The 22441-nt window shown below is 44.5% G+C and overlaps 1 protein-coding gene across 3 annotated transcripts; it reads right to left on the bottom strand.

Moving 5' to 3' along the window:
* Positions 1-7993: 7993 nt before the first annotated feature.
* LOC132378729 (zinc finger protein 239-like) lies at positions 7994-21535 on the bottom strand. Of its 3 annotated transcripts, XM_059945819.1 has the most exons (3): positions 21391-21535; positions 9920-10081; positions 7994-9717 (listed from the first exon to the last, which is right to left on the bottom strand). In XM_059945819.1, exon 3 carries the CDS (start codon positions 9334-9336, stop codon positions 8407-8409), a length of 930 nt encoding a protein of 309 aa, XP_059801802.1. In that variant the 5' UTR covers positions 9337-9717; positions 9920-10081; positions 21391-21535; the 3' UTR covers positions 7994-8406. The 3 variants fall into 3 exon arrangements, with proteins under 3 accessions (XP_059801802.1, XP_059801801.1, XP_059801804.1); XM_059945818.1 differs by having other exon boundaries at positions 7994-10081; XM_059945821.1 differs by lacking the exon at positions 9920-10081 and having other exon boundaries at positions 21391-21438.
* Between the last annotated feature and the right edge of the window lie 906 nt (positions 21536-22441).

The raw sequence follows: 22441 nt of genomic DNA, 5'->3' as shown, positions 1-22441 counted from the left end.
GCCTTCTGCAGTCCCCTTTTATCTTGACTTGCAGAGTTGTAGATGTCCATCAAAGTAGGGTGATGCAATCCCCACCCCCACATTGCCCGAGGGTGTCCATATCCGTGGTAGCTGTCATGTATCAGGGTCATGCCCTGAGCACAGGTGTCTCTAAGAGCCCTGGCCAAAACCGTTACATTGTCTCTCATTTGCCTGGGTCCGAGACCCAAATTAATAGTGCTCTTGTGATTCTCCGGAAGGAGGGGGCTGCTCCCGCCCCTTCGGCCCCTCAGAGCTGTGGTACATTCATAACACCTCCCCTCTAAAAAAACGTTTTTTTACCAGCGGTTAAAAACGGAGTTGTACAGAGTCCTACATGGTTTTTAATCTAACAGCATACCCAAGCTTTTTCTTTTAATTACAGAGCCATACAGTTCAGCATCGAGATAAACAATCCGCTAGCACATTATCACTCCCCTTAATGTGCTGTATCTTAATATCGAATTCCTGCAGCATCAGACTCCAGCTCAATAACCTCATGTTTTTATTTCCCATATTGGCCAGGAATACCAACGGGTGGTGATCAGTTTTCATGGCCTCACCGCCCACCGCGGAGGGAGTGTCATGGTACCTTTTCATCATGTTCACGTGAACTAACTGGGTCGGCTTTCGCCGATCGGGGGTTTCCATCACATAATTCAGCGAATCTATTTTCTTACACACTTTATATGGTCCTTGAAACCTCGCCTGAAGGGGATGGTTAACTACCGGATATAGGACCAAAACCTTGTCGCCTACGTAAAACTCTCATTCTCTCGCTCTTGGGTTATACCACTGGCTCATTTTTTCCTGGGATTCTTTAAGGTTTTCCTTTGCCAAGGCGCAAACTTTATGCAACCTCTCCTGGAATTTCAGAACATAGTCGATCACACTGACTTGAACAATTGGGCTAGACCACTTTTCTCTCAGGAGGGTTAGGGGGCACCTGGGCTCAAACGGAATGAACCCCAGTGAGCACTGGACTGTATCCCTGATGGCAAATAACAGAAGGGGTAAAGCCTCATCCCAGCCTCGAACGTTCTCCTGACAATAAGTTTTAAGCACAGTCTTTAGTGTAGCTTGGAACCTTTCCAACGCCCCTTGAGATTCCGGGTGGTACGTGGAGGCTAGAATTTGTTTGACCCCTAGCTGGGTCATCATCTGCCGAAATGCGTTAGATGTGAAGGTACTCCCCTGATCCGATTGTATCTCCTTAGGCAGCCCCACTGTGGTAAAGAATTTAATGAGGGCTCTCACCACCACAGCGGTCCTAATATTACCCAGAGGCACAGCCTCTGGAAATCGTGTAGCGGCACACATCATGGTCATGATATACTGCCACCCCCTCGCAGTTTTGGGTAGGGGTCCCACAAAATCCACAATGATTCGGGAGAAGGGCTCCTCGCATGCGGGGATGGGTCAGAGGGGTGCCTTAGGGATAACTTGGTTCGGCTTACCCTCCATTTGGCAGGTATGACACCTTTTACAATATTCAGTAATCTCTTTTCTCATGTTTGGCCAATAGAACTTTGAACCCAATCCACTGTCTTCATTATTCCCAGATGCCCACCTAACGGTCCCTTATGAGCTAAGTTCAGAATTTCGTCCCGATACGCTTTCGGGACTACTATCTGATGTACCACCGCCCAGTCCTCATCGACCAACACCTTGGGGGGCCTCCACTTCCTCATCAACACACCCTCCTTCAGGTAGTAACCTTCGGGCTCGGTTTCAACCTTGGTCTCCGAAAGAACCAACTCTCTCAAGGCTATCAGCTCTTTGTCACTTTCCTGTTCCCGTACAAACTCTCTTCGGGCTAAGGGCAGGCCTACCTCCCCGTTTACTCTCTCCCCCCTCCTTACTCTCCGGTTTACCTTCCTCAAACCCTCGCTGGTACAGAGTTGGTAAAAACGTGTCGGCCAAATCAAAACCGGCCAGATTTAGACTGCTCTCTCAGCTGTCTTTTTCGACATGCTGCGAGTGACCGCGCAGGCGGGGTATATCTTCAGATCTGAGGGAGGGGCCTCAATCCTCGCAGGCTGGGTTGTCAGCTTCACGGCTGTTCCCATTTTCCCTCCCGCTAGGTCGTTCCCCAGAAGGACATCCACGCCTTCCCCCGGCAACTCCAGCAGGACCCCCAGCTCCACTGGTCCCGACACCAACCCACAATCTAGAAGGACCCTATGCAAGGGTACCAATTTGTAAGCCCGGAGAATAGCCTCTTTTACTTCAGCATAATTCTCAGCTTCCCCCTCCTCCAGGGACAATGCTGCATATGCTCGTTGGGCCTTCCCCTTTAACACACTTTGTAACAACATCACCCACTGCTCTTTTGGCCACTTCTGATTTACTGCCACCCTTTCAAAAAGCAAGAAATAACTATCGACATTTGTCTCCTCGAACGGGGGTAGCAATCTCAACTCCCTACTAACATTAAACCGCTCCGCTCGGTCTATCTCTTGATCTCTTCGCTCGTTCCTTATCTTCTCCATCTCCCAGTCATGTTGCCTCTGTTTCTCTCTCGGCTGCTTCTAGCTCCTTTAGGTGAATTTCATACTGTCTTTGCCTCTCCCTTTCTCTCTCTCTCTCAGCCGCTTCCAGCTCTTTTAACTTAATTTCACGTTCCAGCCTTAATTTCTCCACCTCTAACTGAACCGTCCCACTTGATGGTACCTTTTCAGGGATATCTCCCAATACCTCAGCTTCAAACACCTTCTTTCCAATGTAATACTGGGTTATGGCCCTCCGCACCTCCCACTTTTTCATGGACGATTTCACTTCTGCGAGGTTCAATCCCTTCGCCAATTTTAACAAGTCTGATTTATTGGCCCCTTCTAGCGCCCCCCCCCAGTCGGGTTTTTCATAAATTCACCCACGTCCATCTTTGCTGGTTTCCCATCTGGCTACCCGCGTAACCAGATTCAAGTTTTTGACTACAAGCCCGATTCACTGGCCTCCCAATTTGGTGTCAAATCCCAAGACGAGAAACCAACAAGTTGTTATGTATCCCGTAACTGGATAACTCACCAGCAAAGATAGAGAGGTCCGTTGGAGTCTGATGGCACTATTTTCGAATGGTTTTATTCATAAAGGGGGCACAAAATTAAGGTTAATACAAACATTCAGAACAGATACATCAGCAAAACTCAATCTAAAGCGCGGGTATAGCAATAATCATCAAGAAGTAATCTCGACTGTTGTCTAGGGGATGAGATATTGTCCGTTGGAAATATAAAAGTCACTCAGAAGTCTGCAGGCTTCAGTCTTTTTGGGAAATCGCTGGGTTTCACGTGTGTCAGAGAGAGTGAGGAGAAACGACAAAACTTGCCCGGGTCTTTGACGAAGCAATGCCGTTGAATCAGGGGAGCGTTGTTTTCCTGTTATTAGTTTGAAGTCCTTCTCGGTATTATCAGCCACCCGCTCCCCAGGCGGAGAAGTTACGGAGTGCATGTGGCTTTTGACTGGCTTCCAGCGGGACTGGCATGTGGCTTTTGACTGGCTTCCAGCGGGACTGGCATGTGGCTTTTGACTGGCTTCCCGTTCCAACGGGAGCGTTGAGCGATCGAGTCCTTCTGGTGCGTCTCTCTGGGGTACCGCCTTCTGCAGTCCCCTTTTATCTTGACTTGCAGAGTTGTAGATGTCCATCAAAGTAGGGTGATGCAATCCCCACCCCCACATTGCCCGAGGGTGTCCATATCCGTGGTAGCTGTCATGTATCAGGGTCATGCCCTGAGCACAGGTGTCTCTAAGAGCCCTGGCCAAAACCGTTACATTGTCTCTCATTTGCCTGGGTCCGAGACCCAAATTAATAGTGCTCTTGCAATTCTCCGGAAGGAGGGGGCTGCTCCTGTCTCTTCGGCCCCTCAGAGCTGTGGTACATTCATAACCCAATCAACTGGGTTCCCTCTTCCATTTCCAAATTTTCCAGGATCCATTTTTGAAAATTTTTTATTGGATCCTCTCCCTCTATCCCTTCTTTAAGACCAACAATTTTAATATTATTTCATCTACTAAAATTTACAAGCACGTCTATTTTTTCCAACAGTAGTTTTCTTTCTGATGTCCAGGCAAGAATATTATCTTCCATTTTATTCACTCTATCAATAGTGTCTCCCGGTATTTCTTCCAACTTTTTAACTTTCTTGTCCATTTTCTCCTATTTTTTCACCATTTTATCAAGCAGTCTTCATATTTTAATCTTTTTATTTTTTAACGTTTTTAATTCTTTTAATTCATGCATTATTTGCACCAAAGCTTTTATGTCTCCAGAACCTCTTCCTTTTGCCTCCTCATCTTCATCTGTATGTTCCAGAGAATCCGAATCCACCTTGGATTCATTTTCACTTCCACTTCCAATCGTAGCTGGGATTTGTAGTTCAAATTGCTTGTGTTTGTGCATGCCCCTTCCTTCGCGCACGCGCAGTTCCTGTAGTTCCTTCTTGGAGTCTGTTGATGTTGCCGCCGATTCCTGTTCTGTATCGCCAGAGGTAAGATGCACTTGAGTCCGATGCTCCTTCATGGTGGGCGGCACACCTTGTACTGTCTTCAAAGTAGTAGTTTTCTTCTGCGTCTGTTTAGGAGGCACATCTAAGGAAAATCCTGACTAGTTTAGACGTAGTTTTTAGAAAATATTTACTAACTTTTCTTCACTTAAACATTAATTTATCAGTTTTTTACGGGACAGCTGGATTTCCATGTCTCGATCCTTCGTCATCACATGATGTCCCCCCATTTATGTTGATTTTGACCTACAACCAAAGAATACTATTTGGAAACAAAATTCAAGTCTACTCAATGATCTGTATTTTAAGGAACAAATTAAAAAAGAAATTGGTCTCTACTTAGAATTTAATGATAATGGAGAGGTTTCACCTCCCATTTTATGGTATACTCTGAAGGCAGTCTTAAGAGGGAAAATTATAGCAGTAACTTCATATAAGGAATAAAACATTAGGGGAAATTAAAAGAATTAGGAATGGAATAAACAACTTGGCTATGCAGGAAAAACTTATTGTTTCTGAAAGAGACATTATGAAAGTGGATTGAAGTCTATGAAAATACTGGCGTGGAAACTGAAAAAAGAATAGCAGAAAATACAATTCATAGAATTAGGGATCCAAGAACAAAAATGATAAAAAATAAGCTAAGTGAAACTCTATATTCCGAAGTTCCAGGGGGAAGCAAAACCCAAACTGACACCTTCCTGAATTCTCTAGAGTTACCCACTTTAAGCGAAGAACAAAATTGAACAATGACTGCTGACATAACTGAAGTTGAATTAAAAGCTGCAATTAGTAGGCTTAAATTAAGCAAGTCACCAGGATCAGATGGATATACGACAGAGTGGTACAAAGAATTTTAAAAAATGAGTTAATTCCTGTTCTACTCCCCACACTGAACTGGGCTCTAAAAAAGGCACAAATGCCACCCAGTTGGAAGGAAGTGATAATCTCAGCTATACCGAAAGAAGGCAAGGATAAAATGGAATACGGGTCATTTAGACCAATATCTGTTCTTAATGTAGATTATAGGTTATTTACCTCCATCATGACCAAATGATTAGAGGAGTTTCTACCCATACTGTTACGTAACGATCAGACAGGTTTTATACGACAATGCCAGACTCAAGACAATATACGAAGGACACTTCACATTATGGATCATATACAAAAAAGTAAAATCAAAGCAATAGTAATAAGTGTGGACCCTGAAAAAGCATTTGATTCGGTTAATTGGAATTTTCTTTACAGAGTTTTACATCGATTTGGTTTCCAAGACACAATTATAAAAACTATACAGACACTATATGACAATCCTACTGCTAGGATTAAAATCAATGAATATTTATCAAATAGTCTTACCCTAGAAAGGGGCATGAGATTGGGTCACCACTACTGTTCGCGTTATATCTGGAACCATTAGCTCAATACATCAGACAAAATGAAGATATCAGGGGAATTACTATTAAAGGGACAGAGCATAAACTGGCTTGTTAAGCAGATGACACTTTGATCTATCTAGGGCAACCAACATACTCTTTACCTAAATTGATGCAATCCTTTGAACAATATGGTCAATTAACAGGATACAAGATCAACATAGATAAAACCCAATTACTTTCATATTACTATAGCCCACCAAGAGAAATTGAAAGTAGATATCCCTGGGCATAGCACACAGTCTTTTCAAATATTTGGGCATCATTATGCCAAAAGATTTGGCAAAATTATCAGAATGTAATTATCAGCTTTTATATAAAAAATTAAGAAAGATGTGGCAAAATGGCACCTGATTCCTTTTTTTCAGTCTCAGTTCAAAGATTGAGTCTATTAAAATGAGTATACTGCCCAGACTGTTATACCTCTTTCAGACCCTACCAATAGAGATTAATCAGAATCAATTCAATGAATGGAACAAGATGCTATCAAGGTATATTTGGCAGGGTAAAAGGCCTAGAATTCATCTCAAAACATTGCAATTAGCAAAGGAAAAGGGGTATGGGGCTTGATTTCTCTTAGAGATTATTATTTTGCAGCACAGTTGAGAGCTGTGATATGTTGGTGCAACCCATCATATGACATTCAATGGAAAAACATTGAGGAGCGGGTACTTCCCGTCCCCATACAAGCAATTTTGGCTGATAACAACCTGCAAAGGTACATAAATACTATTGATAACCCATGGGTGAAATTGACTCTTAAAATATGGAAAACTACTATAAAAGAATATAATCTAGAGGGAGATATTGCAATTCTCAAATGGTGTGCATATGACTCTGATTTTACACCAAATAAACTGGATGCTAGATTTAAGGACTGGACAGCTAAAGGAGTAACAGTTCTTTGCAACATAATGAAAGAAGGAACACTGTTCAGTTTTGAAATGCATAAAGAGAAACACTTATTAGAAAAGCAAGATTTTTATCGGTATTTACAGATGTGACAATATGTTAATAAGATGCTTAAAAATGTAACCAAGGCAAGTACATGCTTGATAGAGCTATTTAGAAAAGCATACAATTCAGATAATGGTAGTAGAATCATTTCAAGCATGTATAAGGGGTTGTCAAATCTTAAAACACATTTGACTTCATTCATTAAAACAAAATGGGAGAAGGAAGGAGGGATAATTATATCTGAGGAAGAATGGACAATATGGAGATATCAGTGGTAGTGTACCAATTCACAGAAATGGAGGGAGTTTGGATGGAAAAACTTGATATTTTATTACACCCTCTCAGAAATCCCATTATGATAGTAACCTCCGTTTGCTGGAGAAATTGTGGAAATCAAAATGCGAATCATTATAATATTTTTTGGGACTGCCCTGTTATCAAAATCTATTGGAGGGGGATACACAATGCCCTACAAGACATCTTTAAATGTGAAATACCCTTGGAGAGTAAGACCATATATTTTGGATACATACCTCAAAAATGGTTGAAAAGAGATAAATATTTAATGAATATACTGTTGGTAGCTGGTAAAAAGACTCTTACTAGGAAATGGTTATCACAGGAGAGCCCAACTTTAAATACATGGATGGAAATTACAATGGACATTTCCAAAATGCAGAAGATAACAGCATCTGTTAATCATAAGCTGGAACAATTTGATTCATACTGGGAAAAATGGTTTAACTATATAATGCCTCATAGGCCTTATTTTATTCTCACAAATCAATGAATCTGTTGTAAAAAAAAATCACTCCCTACTTGTACATAGCTTCCTTTTGCTTGTTTTTTCTTTCCACTCTTTTCTATAAGTGCATACCTCAGATAAATACTTTGTGGAGATTTTGTGATATATGATATATATGTACAATGTCTGAAATACATCTTATGGAAATGTTTGATGAACTTCAATAAAAAAATAAATTACAGAAAAAAGAAATACTGGTAGGGACCAGATGGGCTGAGTTGACTTCCTGCTGTTCAGTGGGTGTATTGTAAATTCACTAAGCATCTGAGACAGAGTTTAAACTAGAATTTATTTGTTACAGACCCAGATTATTAAACTCCAGTTGCATTAAAGGTGAACATTAGCAGAAGAAACAGTACCAGTGATCAGAGTGCAGAACTGGGTTTGATGAGCAGCAGCAATAATGCAGTCTATCTCCAAGTCATTTTTGAACTTGCCTGTGGATACAGCAACTGTGAAGGTTAAATATCCAGCATAAAACTTATTTAAACTCTTCCCCCACTGTGAACTCAGTACTGTGTCACAAGTTGAGATGACCAAGTGAATCTCTCTCTCCAGTGTTAACTCACTGAAGTAATTTAAGTTGAGATGACCGAGTGAATCCCTTTCCTCAGTCTGAGCAAGGAAATGGATTGCATGAATCTCTTCCCACAGTCTGAACAAATGAGTGGTCGCTCTCAGTGTGAACTCACTGGTGTCTCTGTAGGTGGGATGACTGAGTGAATGCCTTTCCACAGTCTGAGCAGGTGAATGGCCTCTCCCCGCTGTGAACTAATGGCTGTTCTATCGGGTTAGATGACCAAGTGAATCCCTTCCCACAGTCTGAACAGATGAATGGCCTCTCCTCTTTGTGAACTCGCTGATGTGTCTGCAGGTGAGATGACCGAGTGAATCCCTTCCCACATTCAGAGCAGATGAATGGCCTCTCCCCTGTGTGAACTCGCTGATGTACTTTCAGTTGAGATGACTGAGTGAATCCCTTCCCACAGTCTGAACAGATGAAAGGCTTCTCTCCAGTGTGAACTCGCTGATGTACCTTCAGTTGAAATGATCGAGGAAATCCTTTCCCACAATCTGAGCAGATGAATGGCATCTCCCCAGTGTGAATTGACTGGTGTGCCAGTAGGTGAGATGACCGAGTGAATCCCTTCCCACATTCAGAGCAGATGAATGGCCTCTCCCCTGTGTGAATTCGCTGATGTACCTTCAGTTGAGATGACTGAGTGAATCCCTTGCCGCAGTCTGAGCAGGTGAATGGTCTCTCCCCAGTGTGAACTCGTTGGTGTGTCTGCAGGTGGAATGACCGAGTGAATCGTTTTCCACAGTCTGAGCAGGTGAATGGTCTCTCTCCAGTGTGAACTCGCTCATGTGTCAGCAGATCAGATGACTGAGTGAATCTCTTCCCACATTCAGAGCAGGTGAATGGCCTCACCGTAGTGTGGACTTGCTGATGTTCCTTCAGTTGAGATGACTGAGTGAATCCCTTTCCAATGTTTGAACAGCTGAATGGCCTCTCTCCTGTGTGAACACTCTGATGTGCCAGTAGGTCAGATGACTGAGTGAATCCCCTCCCACAGCCTGAGTAGGTGAATGGCCTCTCCCCATTGTGAACTGACATGGTCTCTCCCCAGTGCAAACTTGCTCATGTGTCAGCAGTTCAAATGACTGAGTGAATCTTTTCCCACACACTGAACAGGTGAATGGCCTCTCCCTGGAGTCAAATTTCTTATGTTTCTTTAGCTTGAATGATAGAATTAGTCATTTCCCACAGACACAACGATGTATCTTCAGGCTGGATAACTGAGTAGATCCCCTCCCACACAGTAGATGTACGGCCTCTCTCCCCACGGTGAGAAAGAGAATGCTATCTCCTTGCTATCGATTCTCTGGCATTTCATCAAGTCAAGTGAACCTCTGACAGAGTCAATACAGTTGAAGAGCTGATCCGTAGTGAACAAATGCTGCTGTGTTATCAGCACCCTGGTTCCAGTTGATTTCACTGTTAGAACAGAAAACTTTATGTCAGGAACAAAGTGCATTTCCAACTAGGATGACATAGTTCTTCATCTCCAAGGATCTATAATGGATATATTGGTAAGTAAAGGAAACATTTGGACACTCCTTCAATAACTTGAAGACAAGTTCAAGTATACAAGGTTTATCTCCAGGAGGCTACATCCAAATCTCATCACTATACTAACCACGTAGTTGGGTTCCCCTTGCTATGACTGGTGTGTTCTCTTCTGAAACACCTCCTCCTCCACATTCAAGGATCAGTGGTATTCAACTGTTGGTGAACTGACACACTGTATAATTTATGTGTTGTGTTTTGAGATTCCTGCAAATTCTTTGCTGTTTCTAACCTATAAAAAGAATAACAAAATATATCAATGGGTGAAGGACAGCATTTCAGATGAGATTATTTTAGTCTCAATGGTGAGCTCTGACATTACACCATTATATCAAGTTTAAACACATTGGAATAACAACTCATCTTCTAACTGGGTTTGGTGCAAGCATCCAGACTGACCATCAAATTCTCTGTTTTACTGTTTGCATCAGAAAGGACCATTTCTGCCCATCAGTAGCTTAATACTTCATTCAGTTCTCTCTTTCCATTAGTACTATTACAAGTTCTGATCATGCCCCACAGAGCTACAAAGAAAACTTGATAATTACATGGCTGATCTTGCAGACTTTCTAATGCCTCTGACCCCCCCCCCACCCCCCAGGTGATTGATGGTGGTGAACTCACTGGTGGCAATGCCAATGCCAAAGGGGAAGTGATTAGACTTTCTCGATGAAGTTCAGTAATGTGCATAATTTTGTGATGTGAATGCAAAACGTCAATTGTTATGGTGAATAAAGGTGCCTGATATCATTATGTTCCCTGAGAAATTGGGACAAAACATGTTCTCATGGGTAGAAAGATCCAGGACCGAAAATGTAGAACAGAATATCACATACAAAATGATTACTAGTGTAGTAAATGGCTGTTGTGTGTTCTTCATGCCAGATGTTGGAATCCTGGGTCTTTCAATGAACTACATCTGCTTGAAGACCATGTTAGAGATCTGGAACAGCAGCTGGATGTCCTTCGGCTTGTACAGCAGTGAGGAGATCATCAGAGTTACAGTTACCCTTAAGTTACAGGAGGTGAGTAGCTGGGTAATTGTCAGGAGAAACGGAAATGTGAATAATAGGCAGTTAGCTCAGAGCACCCTGTGGCCATTCCTCTGAATTAAGTATATTGACACATACAACACGCTGGAGGAACTTGACCTGTTGAGTTCCTGCAGCGTGTTGTACCTGTTGATTTGACCACAGCATCTGCAGTGTACTTTGTGTTTAATAAGAATATTGCTTTGGATTCTGTTGAGGGGCGATGACCTCCCAGGGGATTGCACAGAGACTGGGTTACTGGCATTGAGTATAGATCCATGGTGTAGAAGGGTAAGAGGAAGCAATAGTGATAGGAAACTCAATAGTCAGGGGAACAGACAGGAGGTTCTGTGGATGTGAACAGGACACCCAAGTGGCATGTTGCCTCCTTGGTGTCAGGGTCAGGGACGTCTTGGATAGCATCCACAGCATTTTGGAGAGGGAGGGAGAGCAGCCAATGACATAGGAAAGAAAAGCAAAGAGGTCCTGAAAAGAGAATTTAGAGAGCTAGGTAGAAAGCTGGACCTCCAGGGTAGTTATTTCTGGATTGCTGCCTGTGCCACACAACAGTGAGGGTAGAAACAGGATAATTTGGCAGATTAATACATGGCAAAGAAGTTGGTGCAGGGGGCAGGGCTTCAGGTTTTTGGATCATTGGACTGTCTTCTGGGGGAGGTATGACCTGTTCAAAAGTGACGGGTTGCACCTGAACTTGAGGGGAACCAATATTCTCTTGGGCAGAAGAGCTGTTGGGGAAGGTTTAACTAATTTGGGAGGGGATGAGAACTGGAGTGAAGGGACTCAGGATAGGATGGATGGTAAAAAAAAAAGCCAAGATAGCATGCAGTCACACTGTCAGGAAGGGCAGGCAGAATATACCACAAAATTGCAGCCAACAGAGTGAGTACCAGTGCATTAGGGATGCAGGATCAAAGAGGGTAACAAATGCAGTACTCAAAATGTTATATCTCAATGCATGAAGTACGAGAAATAAGGTGGATGACCTTGTTGCACTATTACAGAATGTCAGGTATGGCGTTGTGACCATCACTGAATTGTGGCTGAAGGTCTGAAGTTACACGTTGTATTGGAGGGATAGGAAGGTAGGCATCAAATCATTAGAAAGATGTGACATAGGATTGGAAGATGTTGAATCCTTGTACGAGTTAAGAAACTGCAAGGGTAAAAGGCCTGATGGCAGTTACATACAGGCCTCCCAACAGTGGCTGGGAGGTGGACCACAGATTACAACGGGAAATAGAATAGGCAATGTTATGATCGTCATAAGAAATTTCAACATGCAGGTCAATTGGGAAAATCAGGTTGGTAACGGATCTCAAAAGAGTGAGTTTGTTGAATGCCTACAAGATGGCTTTTTAGAGCAGTTTGTTATTGAGCCTACTAGGGGGATCAGCTATACTATGTAATGAACCAGAGGCAATTAGGGAACTTAAGGTAAAAGAGCCCTTAGAAAGCAGTCATCACAATATGACTGTTCAACTTGAAATTTGATAGAAAGAAAGTCTGACGTAGCAGTATTTCAGTGGAGTAAAGGAAATTACAGTGGTATAAGAGAGGAGTTACCCAAAGTACCTTGGAAGGAACTGCTGGCAAGGATGACAGCAGAGCAGCAATGGTGTGAGTGTCTGAGAAAAATGAGGAAGGTGCAGGAAAGATATGTTCCAAAAACAAAAGAAATAATCAAATGGCAAAATAGTACAACTGTGGCTGACAAGAGAAGTCAAAGTCAATGTACAACACAAAAATTAATGGTAAGATTGGGAAGCTTTCCTGTCATGGGGGTCTCAAAACCATAAACTTAAAGATTTATTGACCCTAGTACAGCTGGGAATCTCATGAATATCACTCTAACTCAAAGATGGGGGGTTCTGACACAGGAATTAAGAGAAAAGATCAACATCAAGGCCCTGACAGTCGACCTCTGGGCACCAACCAGATCCACCTTTCCATTGAACCTGTCAGACATGCTCGAAGGTAACCATAGTAAAGAACTCTCCTATCTGGTTGATTTGCCTGAACTGCCACAAGTGCTTGGTCTCCCCTGGTTATCCCAATTTAACCCACGGATTGATTGCACTCCAAGAATGGGGACCAGCTTTCCTATCTACCTGTCTGGGTCCAGCTCAAGCTCTGTTCCATGAATCCCCTCCAGTGTCAACTCAGGATCTTCTAGAGGTCCTCAGTAAAAGGAATGCTACCTCCCTGCTCCTATCCAGTCATACAACTGTGCCAAAACCTTGCACTAGTCCTCCCCAGTGATGGCTCTTTACTCGCTTGTCCTGAAATGGTGGCCATGGAGGAATATATTAAGGAGGCATCTGTCAACCTCACCAGCAGGAGCAGGCTTCTTTTTTGTGAGCAAGAAAGATGGTAAGCTCTGTCTCTGCATCGATCACCGGTCCCTGAAAATCACCGTGAAGAACCCCTACCCTCTTCCCCTCCTGGCACCTGCATTCAAACATCTCCAGAGAGCAACTATATTTTCCAAGATTGAAAACACAAAAATACAACTGCAGATGCTGTGGATCAAAGAATACATACACAATGCTGGAAGAACTCAGCAGGTCAGGCAGCATCCGTGAGAAAAGAGTAGCCAACATTTCGGGCTGAGACCCTTCATCAGGATTCTTTTCCAAGATTGATCTGCACAATGCTTACAATTTGGCTCGTATGAGAAGAGTTGGGTGGAAGGCAGCAAGGAGGAGTTGGAATGTTATGGTGAGGTTGTATAAGACATTGGTGAGGCCAAATTTGGAGTATTGTGTGCAGTTTTCATCACCAAATTACAGAAAGTATATTAATAAGGTTGAAAGAGTGCAGAGAAGTTTTACAAGGATGTTGCCGGGACTTGAGAAACTGAGTTACAGAGAAAGTTTCAATAGGTTAGGACTTTATTCCCTGGAGCGTAGAAGGATAAGGGGAGATTTGATAGAGGTATATAAAATTGTGATGGGTTAAGATAGAGCGAATGCGAGCAGGCTTTTTCCACTGAGGCTGGGGGAGAAAAAAAAAACCAGAGGACATGGGTTAAGAGTGAAGGGGGAAAAGTTTAAAGGGAACATTAAAGGGGCCTTCTTCACACACAGAGTGGTGGGAGTATGGAATGAGCTGCCAGATGAAGTGATAAATGCGGGCTCACTTTTAGCATTTAAGAAAAACTTGGACAGGTATATGGATGAGAGGTGTATGGAGGGATATGGTCCAGGTGCAGGTCAGTGGGACTAGGCAGAAAAATGGTTTGGCACAGCCAAGAAGGGCCAAAAGGCCTGTTTCTGTGCTGTAATGTTCTATGGTTCTCTGGAATTGAAGTGACATTTCACCACTGTCTCAGTGCTGCAACACCCAGACCCATCACAGCCATTTATTGTCAAGGTGGATGCATCTGATATTGGCATTGGAGCTGTCCTCTCTCAGCGCTCACATGCAGATAGTCAGCTGCACCCTTGTGCCTTTCTTTCCCATTGCTTGACTCTGGATGAGAGGAACTATAATGTTGGAAACCGGGAACTTCTGGCTGTCAAGGGTGCCCTGGACAGATCACAAGAATCTCTTTTATATTCAGGACGGAAAGAGAGTGAACCCTTGTAAAGTCCATTGGACTCTTCTTCACCCAGTTTAATACCAAGGCCAACGCTCTCTCCCAGCAGTTCGATGGATCTGAGGACAATGACTATCCCAAGCCCATTCTTTTTCGCTCATATAACCATATAACAATCACAGCACAGAAACAGGCCTTTTGGCCCTCCTAGTCCGTGCGGAACTCTTAATCTCACCTAGTCCCACCTACCCGCACTCAGCCCATAACCCTCCACTCCATTCCTGTCCATATACCTATCCAATTTTACCTTAAATGACACAACTGAACTGGCCTCTACTACTTCTACAGGAAGCTCATTCCACACAGCTATCACTCTGAGTAAAGAAATACCCCCTCGTGTTTCCCTTAAACTTCTGCCCCCTAACTCTCAAATCATGTCCTCTCGTTTGAATCTCCCCTACTCTCAATGGAAACAGCCTATTCATGTCAACTCTATCTATCCCTCTCAAAATTTTAAATACCTCGATCAAATCCCCCCTCAACCTTCTACACTCCAATGAATAGAGACCTAACTTGTTCAACCTTTCTCTGTAACTTAAGTGCTGAAACCCAGGTAACATCCTAGTAAATCATCTCTGCACTCTCTCTAATTTATTGATATCTATCCTATAATTCGGTGACCAGAACTGTACACAATATTCCAAATTTGGCCTTACCAATGCCTTGTACAATTTTAACATTACATCCCAAATTCTGTACTCAATGCTCTGATTTATAAAGGCCAGCGTTCCAAAACCCTTCTTCACCACCCTATCTACATGAGACTCTACCTTCAGGGAACTATGCACTGTTATTCCTAGATCTCTCTGTTCCACTGCATTCCTCAATGCCCTACCATTTACCCTGTATGTTCTATTTGGATTATTCCTGCCAAAATGTAGAACCTCACACTTCTCAGCATTAAACTCAGCTCATGTATTGCTGCTCCAGCAATCCGGGGAGTAGAGGCAGAGCTGAGGGCTTCCCAATAGTTGGACCCAGGCCCAGTTGGGGGACCTCCCAATGGGCTGTTTGTCCCTGCTTTGGGGTGCTCCACAGTGTTGGAATGGGGTCACTCCTCCCTTCTGGCTAGACATCTGGGAATCCAATGGACCCAGGAGTTTTACAGAGATTTTGCTGGCCTTCTACATCCCAGATTGTCTGCATCTTAGTATCTACCTGTCCCAGCTGCACTCAGAACAAGGCATCACACTAGCGTTCTACAAGTTAGCTATGGCCGCTGCCTGTGCCCCATCACTTCTGGTTCCACCTTTCAGTTGATTTCATCACTGGGCTGCCCTTGTCTAATGGAAACACTACCACTTTGGTTGTTGTGGAGTGATTTGCCAAGGCTGCCCACTTAATTGCCCTCCTTAAGCTCCCATTGGCTCATGAGACTGCTACACTTAAGATTCAACGTGTTCAGGCTCCACAGCTTCCCTCAAGACATGGTGTCTGATCGTGGACCACAGTTCACTTCCTGCTTTTGGAAGGCATTCTGCGCTCTTGTAGGAGCCCCATCCAATGGCCAGACTGAGAAAGTGAATGAAAAGTTGGAAACAACTCTGCACTCTCTTGCCTCTTCCAATCCCATGTCCTGGAGCTCCCAATTGGTTTGGCTAGAGATTGCCCACAATACCCTCCAGCTATCCTCCATGAGTATGTCCCCCTTTGAATACTAGAAGAAATTCTAGCCCCAGCCCTTCCCTGACCAGGGGATTGATGCAGGAGCTCCTGCTGTTGAACAGTTGGTCCAGCACTGAAAGCACACCTGGAGACGAGCCAGGGCTTCTTTGCTGTACGCCCGGAAACAACATGCCCAGCGGCTTGATCGGCTCTACCGAGAGGTGAGACCTTTCAAGCCAGGAGAGATCTGGTTTGCATCAGGGAATCATCCCCTGAAAGTCAAGACACGCAAACTGGCTCTGCGGAACGTGGGATATTTGTAGTGGAAAAGGCTATCAGCAAGATGTTGTATAGATTGTGTCTACCAGCATCACTGAAGATCCACCCAGTATTCTATGTTTCCTAGCATAAACTAGATACTACCTCTTCCGTTAGTCCCAGATGGCCCAAATCACCCTCCTCCCGCTCGGAAGATGGTTCCCTGGTCTATATGGTTCAGCACTTCTTGGCATCTTGCCAGATACGTGGTAAGGTATCTGTGGATTGTGGATTAGGAAGGGTATGCTCCTGATGAATGTTCTTGGGATCCTGTCGAAGGGCATCTTGGACAAGTCACTTATCTGGGACTTCTAGTGGGCACAGAACTGTGGCACCTCAGGACCTGCACCTAGGGATGGGAACCGTCACAACCACAGACTCGGCTGCAAGGTAGATTCGGCAATTGCGCTCATGAATATGCACGCAATTATTATTAGCTAAGTGTTAGCTAATTATTATTTCATTATCATGGTGTTTAATTCCCTTCTTTTCATTTTTAGTGTTGTCGAGACTTGAGCAATGCTGCCTGCTTGCATTCGGCCTTGACTGAGAAAGTGACTATCGAGTCGACTGACGCTGAAGACTGGCGGCATTCATTATATATTTATATATTCCCTTTCAGCCACGGTGTTGCCATCTAGTTTTCCGTTTGAGAGTTTTCGTTAACAGTCCTGTTTGTTATATCATTTATTGTTTTCTTTTCCCTTAAAACCGTTTGTATTAAAGCCTTGTGAACTACCGACACTTGGGCCATATCCAATAAGTTTGTGTAGCGGAACACTATATATCAAGTGATTATAATGCTATTAGTTTCAAAGTAATTAAGGATAGGTTTTGTCCTCAGATTACGAGTCTAACTTGGAGAAAGGCCAAGTTTGATGGTATCAGAAAGGATCTGGCAAGTGTGGATGGGGACAGGTTGTTTTCTGGCAAAGGTGTACTTGATCAGCCTGAGGCCTTCAAAGGTGAAATTTTGAGAATACAGAGTTTGTATGTTGCTGTTGGAATAAAAGGCAAGGATAATAGGTTTTGGGAACTTTGCTTTTTGAGAGGATGAGGCTTGGATTAGAAAAAGGAGGTGCATAGCAGGCAGGAACAAATGATGTACTTGAGTATAAGAAATACAAAGGAACACTAAAGGAAATCAGGAGGGTTAAAAGAACACAAGGTTACTCGAACAAGCAAGATGAAGGAGAATCCAAAGGGCTTATTAAAAGCAAAAGAATAGAAAGGGACAAAATTGGTCCTCTTTATGACCTATGGGTGGAGCTGAAAGAGATGGGGGGGGGGGAGGGGAATCTTAAATAGATTTTTTGCATTTGTATACACTTTGGAAATGGGCAGAGTCTCTCAATGTGAGGCAAGCTCATGGACTCTATACAGACTATAGAGGAGGAAGTGTTTTCTATTTTGAAGCAAATTAGGATGGAGAAATCTAGGGCCTGACAAGGTATTCCTTCGGACCCTGTGGGAAGGCAAGAGCAGAAATTGCAGGGGCCCTGGCAGGGATATTTAAAACTTTGCCTCCAACTTTCACCCTGCCCTCATTGACTTCATTAACTTTGCCTCCAACTTTCACCCTGCCCTCAAATTTACCTGGTCCATTTCCGACACCTCCCTCCCCTTTCTTGATCATTCTGTCTCCATCTCTGGAGAAGGCTTATCTACAGATACCTACTATAAGCCTACAGACTCTCACAGCTACCTGGACTATTCCTCTTCCCACCCTGTCTCTTGCAAAAATGCTATCCCCTTCTCACAATTCCTCTGTCTCTGCCGCATCGGCTCTCAGGATGAGGCTTTTCATTCCAGGATTAAGGAGATGTCTTCCTTCTCTAAAAAAAGGAGCTTCCCTTCTTCCACCATCAACTCTGCTCTCAAACGCATCTCTCCCATTTCCCGCACATCTGCCCTCACCCATCTGCCCGCCACCCCACTCGGGATAGGGTTCCCCTTGTCCTCACCTACCACCCCACCAGCTTCCAGGTCCAACGTATCATTCTCCGTAACTTCCGCCACATCCAATGGGATCCCAATACCAAGCACATATTTCCCTCACCCCACCTTTCTGCTTTCCGCAGGGATCGCTCCCTACGCGACTCCCTTGTCCACTCGTCCCCCCCAACCCTTCCCACCAATCTCCCTCCTGGCACTTATCCTTGTAAGCGGAAGAAGTGCTACACCTGCCCTGACACTTCCTCCCTCACCACCATTCAGGGCCCCAGACAGTCCTTCCAGGTGAGGTGACTGGTGCGGCCTTTTATATATTGGTGAGACCCGACGCAGACTGGGAGACCGTTTCGCTGAACACCTACGCTCGGTCCGCCAGAGAAAGCAGGATCTCCCAGTGGCCACACATTTTAATTCCACATCCCATTCCCATTCTGATATGTCTATCCACGGCCTCCTCTACTGTCAAAATGAATCCAAACTTAGGTTGGAGGAACAACACCTTACATACCGACTGGGTAGCCTCCAACCTGATGGTATGAACATTCACTTCTCTAACTTCCGTTAATGCCCCTCCTCCCCTTCTTACCTCATCCCTGACATAGTTAGTTGTTTGCCTGTTCTCCATCTCCCTCTGGTGCTTCCCCTCCCCTCCCCTTTTCTTTCTCCCGAGGGCTCCCGCCCCATGATCCTTTCCCTTCTCCAGCTCTGTATCACTTTTGCCAATCACCTTTCCAGCTCTTAGCTTCATTCCACCCCCTCCGGTCTTCTCCTATCATTTTGCATTTCCCCCTCCCCCCCACTACTTTCAAATCTCTTACTATCTTTCCTTTCAGTTGGTCCTGACGAAGGGTCTCAGCCCAAAACGTCGACAGTGCTTCTCCTTATAGATGCTGCCTGGCCTGCTGTGTTCCACCAGCATTTTATGTGTATTGTTTGAATTTCCAGCATCTGCAGATTTCCTCATATTTGATATTTAAAACATCCTTCGCCACGGTTGAGAATAAGATTAGATAGCTTATGTTGTTTCTTGTTTAAGAGAGGCTCCATGAATAAACTGGGAAATTATAGGCCCGTGAGCCTGACATCAGCAGCGAGTTATTGGAAGGTATTCTAAGTGACCGGATATATAAACATTTGGATAGACAGGGTCTGATTTGTAAGTTTTGTGCATGGTAAGTCAAGAAAGTACAGGGGAGTTTTACTAGAATGTTACCTGGGTTTCAGCACCTAAGTTACAGGGAAAGGTTGAACAAGTTAGGTCTTTATTCTTTGGAGCGTAGAAGGTTGAGGGGGGACTTGATAGAGTTGTCTAAAATTATGAGGGGGATAGATCGAGTTGACGTGGATAGGCTTTTTCCATTGAGAGGAGGGGAGATTCAAATGAGAGGACATAGGTTGAGAGTTAGGGGGCAAAATTTTAGGGGTAACATGAGGGGGAATTTCTTTATTCAGAGAGTGGAAGCTGTGTGGAACAAGCTTCCAGTAGAAGTGGTAGAGGCAGGTTCGGTATTGTAATTTAAAAAAAAATTGGATAGGTATATGGACAGGAAAGGAATGGAGGGTTATGGGCAGAGTGCAGGTTAGCAGGACTAGGTGACAGTAAGCGTTTGGCGTGGACTAGAAGGGCCAAGATGGCCTGTTTCCATGCTGTAATTGTTATATGGTTCTAAGTCATGTCTAACCAATCTTAAGAGTTTTTCGAGGAAACTTTAAAAAGGCAAGGCAGTGGATGTTGTCTACATAGATTTTGGTAAGGCCTTTGACAAAGCTCCACAGGTTTGGTTGATCAGGAAGGTTCAGTCTCATGTATTCAAGATAAGGTAGTAAATTGCATGAGACATTGGTTTCACGAAAGGCGGCAGAGAGTGATTGTAGAAGGCTACCTCTCTGACTAGAGGCTTGTGATTAGTGGTGTGCTGTATTCCACTGTTGTTTGTCATCTATATCATGATCTGAATGATAATGTGGTTTTAAAAAGCAAACACAAAGAAATCTGCAGATGCTGGAAATTCAAGCAACACAAACAAAATGCTGGTGGAACGCAGCAGGCCAGGCAGCATCTATAGGAAGAAGCACTGTCAACGTTTCGGGCCGAGACCCTTCGTCCTGACGAAAAGAGGTGTTACATTTTGGAATACTGACCAGTGTAGGTCTTACGTGGTGAGTGGTAGGGCACTGAGGAGTGTGTTGGAACAGAGGGATCCTGGAATACAGATCCACAATAGCTTAAATGTAGCATCACAGGATTGTAAAGAATGTTTCTGGCACATTGGCCTTCATAAATCAATACGGTATGTGAGTTGAAATGGCATGACCCATCAGTGAGACCTAATATAGACAAAAATGTCCAGATTTGGTCACCTACTTAAAGATGTAAATAAGATTGAGAGTGCAGAGAAAATTTACAGCATGTTTCTAGGTCTTGAGGACATGAGTTACAGGAAAAGGTTAAATAGGTTTGGATCTTATTCCCTAGAAGAGTGAGGGGAGATTTGATCCAGGTACACCAATTTGTGAGGGGTACAGATAGGGTAAATGCAAGCAGGATTTTTCCACTGAAGTTGGGTGAGACTCGAACTAGAGGTAATTGGTTAAGGGTAAAAGGTGAAATGTTTAAGGGAACATGAGGGCGAACTTCTTCATTCAGAGGATGGTGAGAGCGTGAAACGAGCTGCCAGTGTAAGTGGTAGACGCAGGGTCGATTTCAGCATTTACGATAAATTTTGATAGTACACCAATGGGAATGCTATGGAGGGCTCTGGTCCGAGTGCAAGTCGATGGGACTAAACAGATTAATGGTTCGGCACGGACTAGATGGGCCTAGCGGCCAGTGCCGTTGTGTTCTATGGCTCTGAGTCACAGTCAGCGATACACATGCGCTATCAACATGCCGCCAGCACCCTCGCTCCTCAACAGGGCCCGAGTATGGATCTTGGGACTGAGAGAGAGAGGGAAAGTCTCGGGTGCCGGAGCACAACGTTTCGGTGCGGATCCCAGCCAACTCCCGACTCCTACCTGCTGCGGATCCTCGGCAACCCTTTGTCCACTGAGCGCATGCGCACTCTGCGAATCCTCGGCGTCTGCGCACTTGATCGACGGCAAATTCTGAAGCGCGAAGATTTCTGGGTAAATAAAGTGCTGTAACGATGAACTACTTTCAGAGCTAAACAACGACACGCAGTCGATAAGTCGTTTCGAGACTAGTTTATTCAAACTTCACAGCGCTTGGCCTCTCCGGGCGGAAATGACGCCAGAGGCGCATTACCAAAGTCTCCCCCCCAGGCTGGCTATTTGTGAGCCGGTTCGCCTGCGCAGAAAGTGGGTCGCCACATAACCCCACCCCCAGAACCGGCGATACACCCCCTAATGTCCACAGTCTGGATCAGTCTCTTTTGGCCGTCTGCCTCTGCACTGAGGTGCCTGAACCTCGACCGGCTGCGCCAAGTCCACATGGGCTGGTTTCAGTCGGCCCACCGTGAAAACCTCCTCTTTCCTCCCAATGTCCAGAACGTACATTGTATGTTGTTGTTGATCGCCTTGAATGGCCCCTCGTTCGGCCGCTGTAGCGGTGACCGGTGTGCGTCCCTTCGTACAAACACAAACTTATAGTTCTGCAGTTCTTTGGGTACATGGGTTGGGGTCCTTCCGTGCTGTGAAGTGGATACGGGGGCCAGGTTGCTGAGCCTTTTGCGTAGTCTGCCCAAGACTGCTGCGGGTTCTTCCTCTCGCTCCCTTGGGGCTGGTATGAATTCTCCTGGGATGACCAGGGGTGCGCTGTATACGCTGTATGCGCTGACGAGGTGTGCAGATCCTCTTTGAGCGCTGTGCGAATTCCAAGCAGGACCCAGGGAAGCTCGTCCACCCAGTTAGGTCCTCTCAGGCGGGCCACGAGAGCCGACTTCAAGTGACGGTGGAAGCGTTCCACTAGTCCGTTCGACTGTGGGTGGTAGGTAGTTGTATGGTGTAGCTGCGTTCCCAACAGGCTAGCCACAGCCAATTACAGGCTGGAGGTGAACTGGGTGCCTCTGTCGGAGGTAATATGGGCCGGTACCCTGAAGCGTGCTAC

Source organism: Hypanus sabinus, chromosome 21, assembly GCF_030144855.1.
Source record: "Hypanus sabinus isolate sHypSab1 chromosome 21, sHypSab1.hap1, whole genome shotgun sequence".
Lineage (NCBI taxonomy): Eukaryota > Metazoa > Chordata > Chondrichthyes > Myliobatiformes > Dasyatidae > Hypanus > Hypanus sabinus.
The sequence above is the reverse complement of the archived record's forward strand: the minus strand, read 5'-3'. Positions and strand labels throughout refer to the sequence as shown.

Excerpts from the sequence above, each read along its gene's own strand:
- LOC132378729 (XM_059945818.1), bottom strand. The coding sequence starts at position 9,336 with ATGTCAGTTCACAATGGGGAGAGGCCATTCACCTACTCAGGCTGTGGG.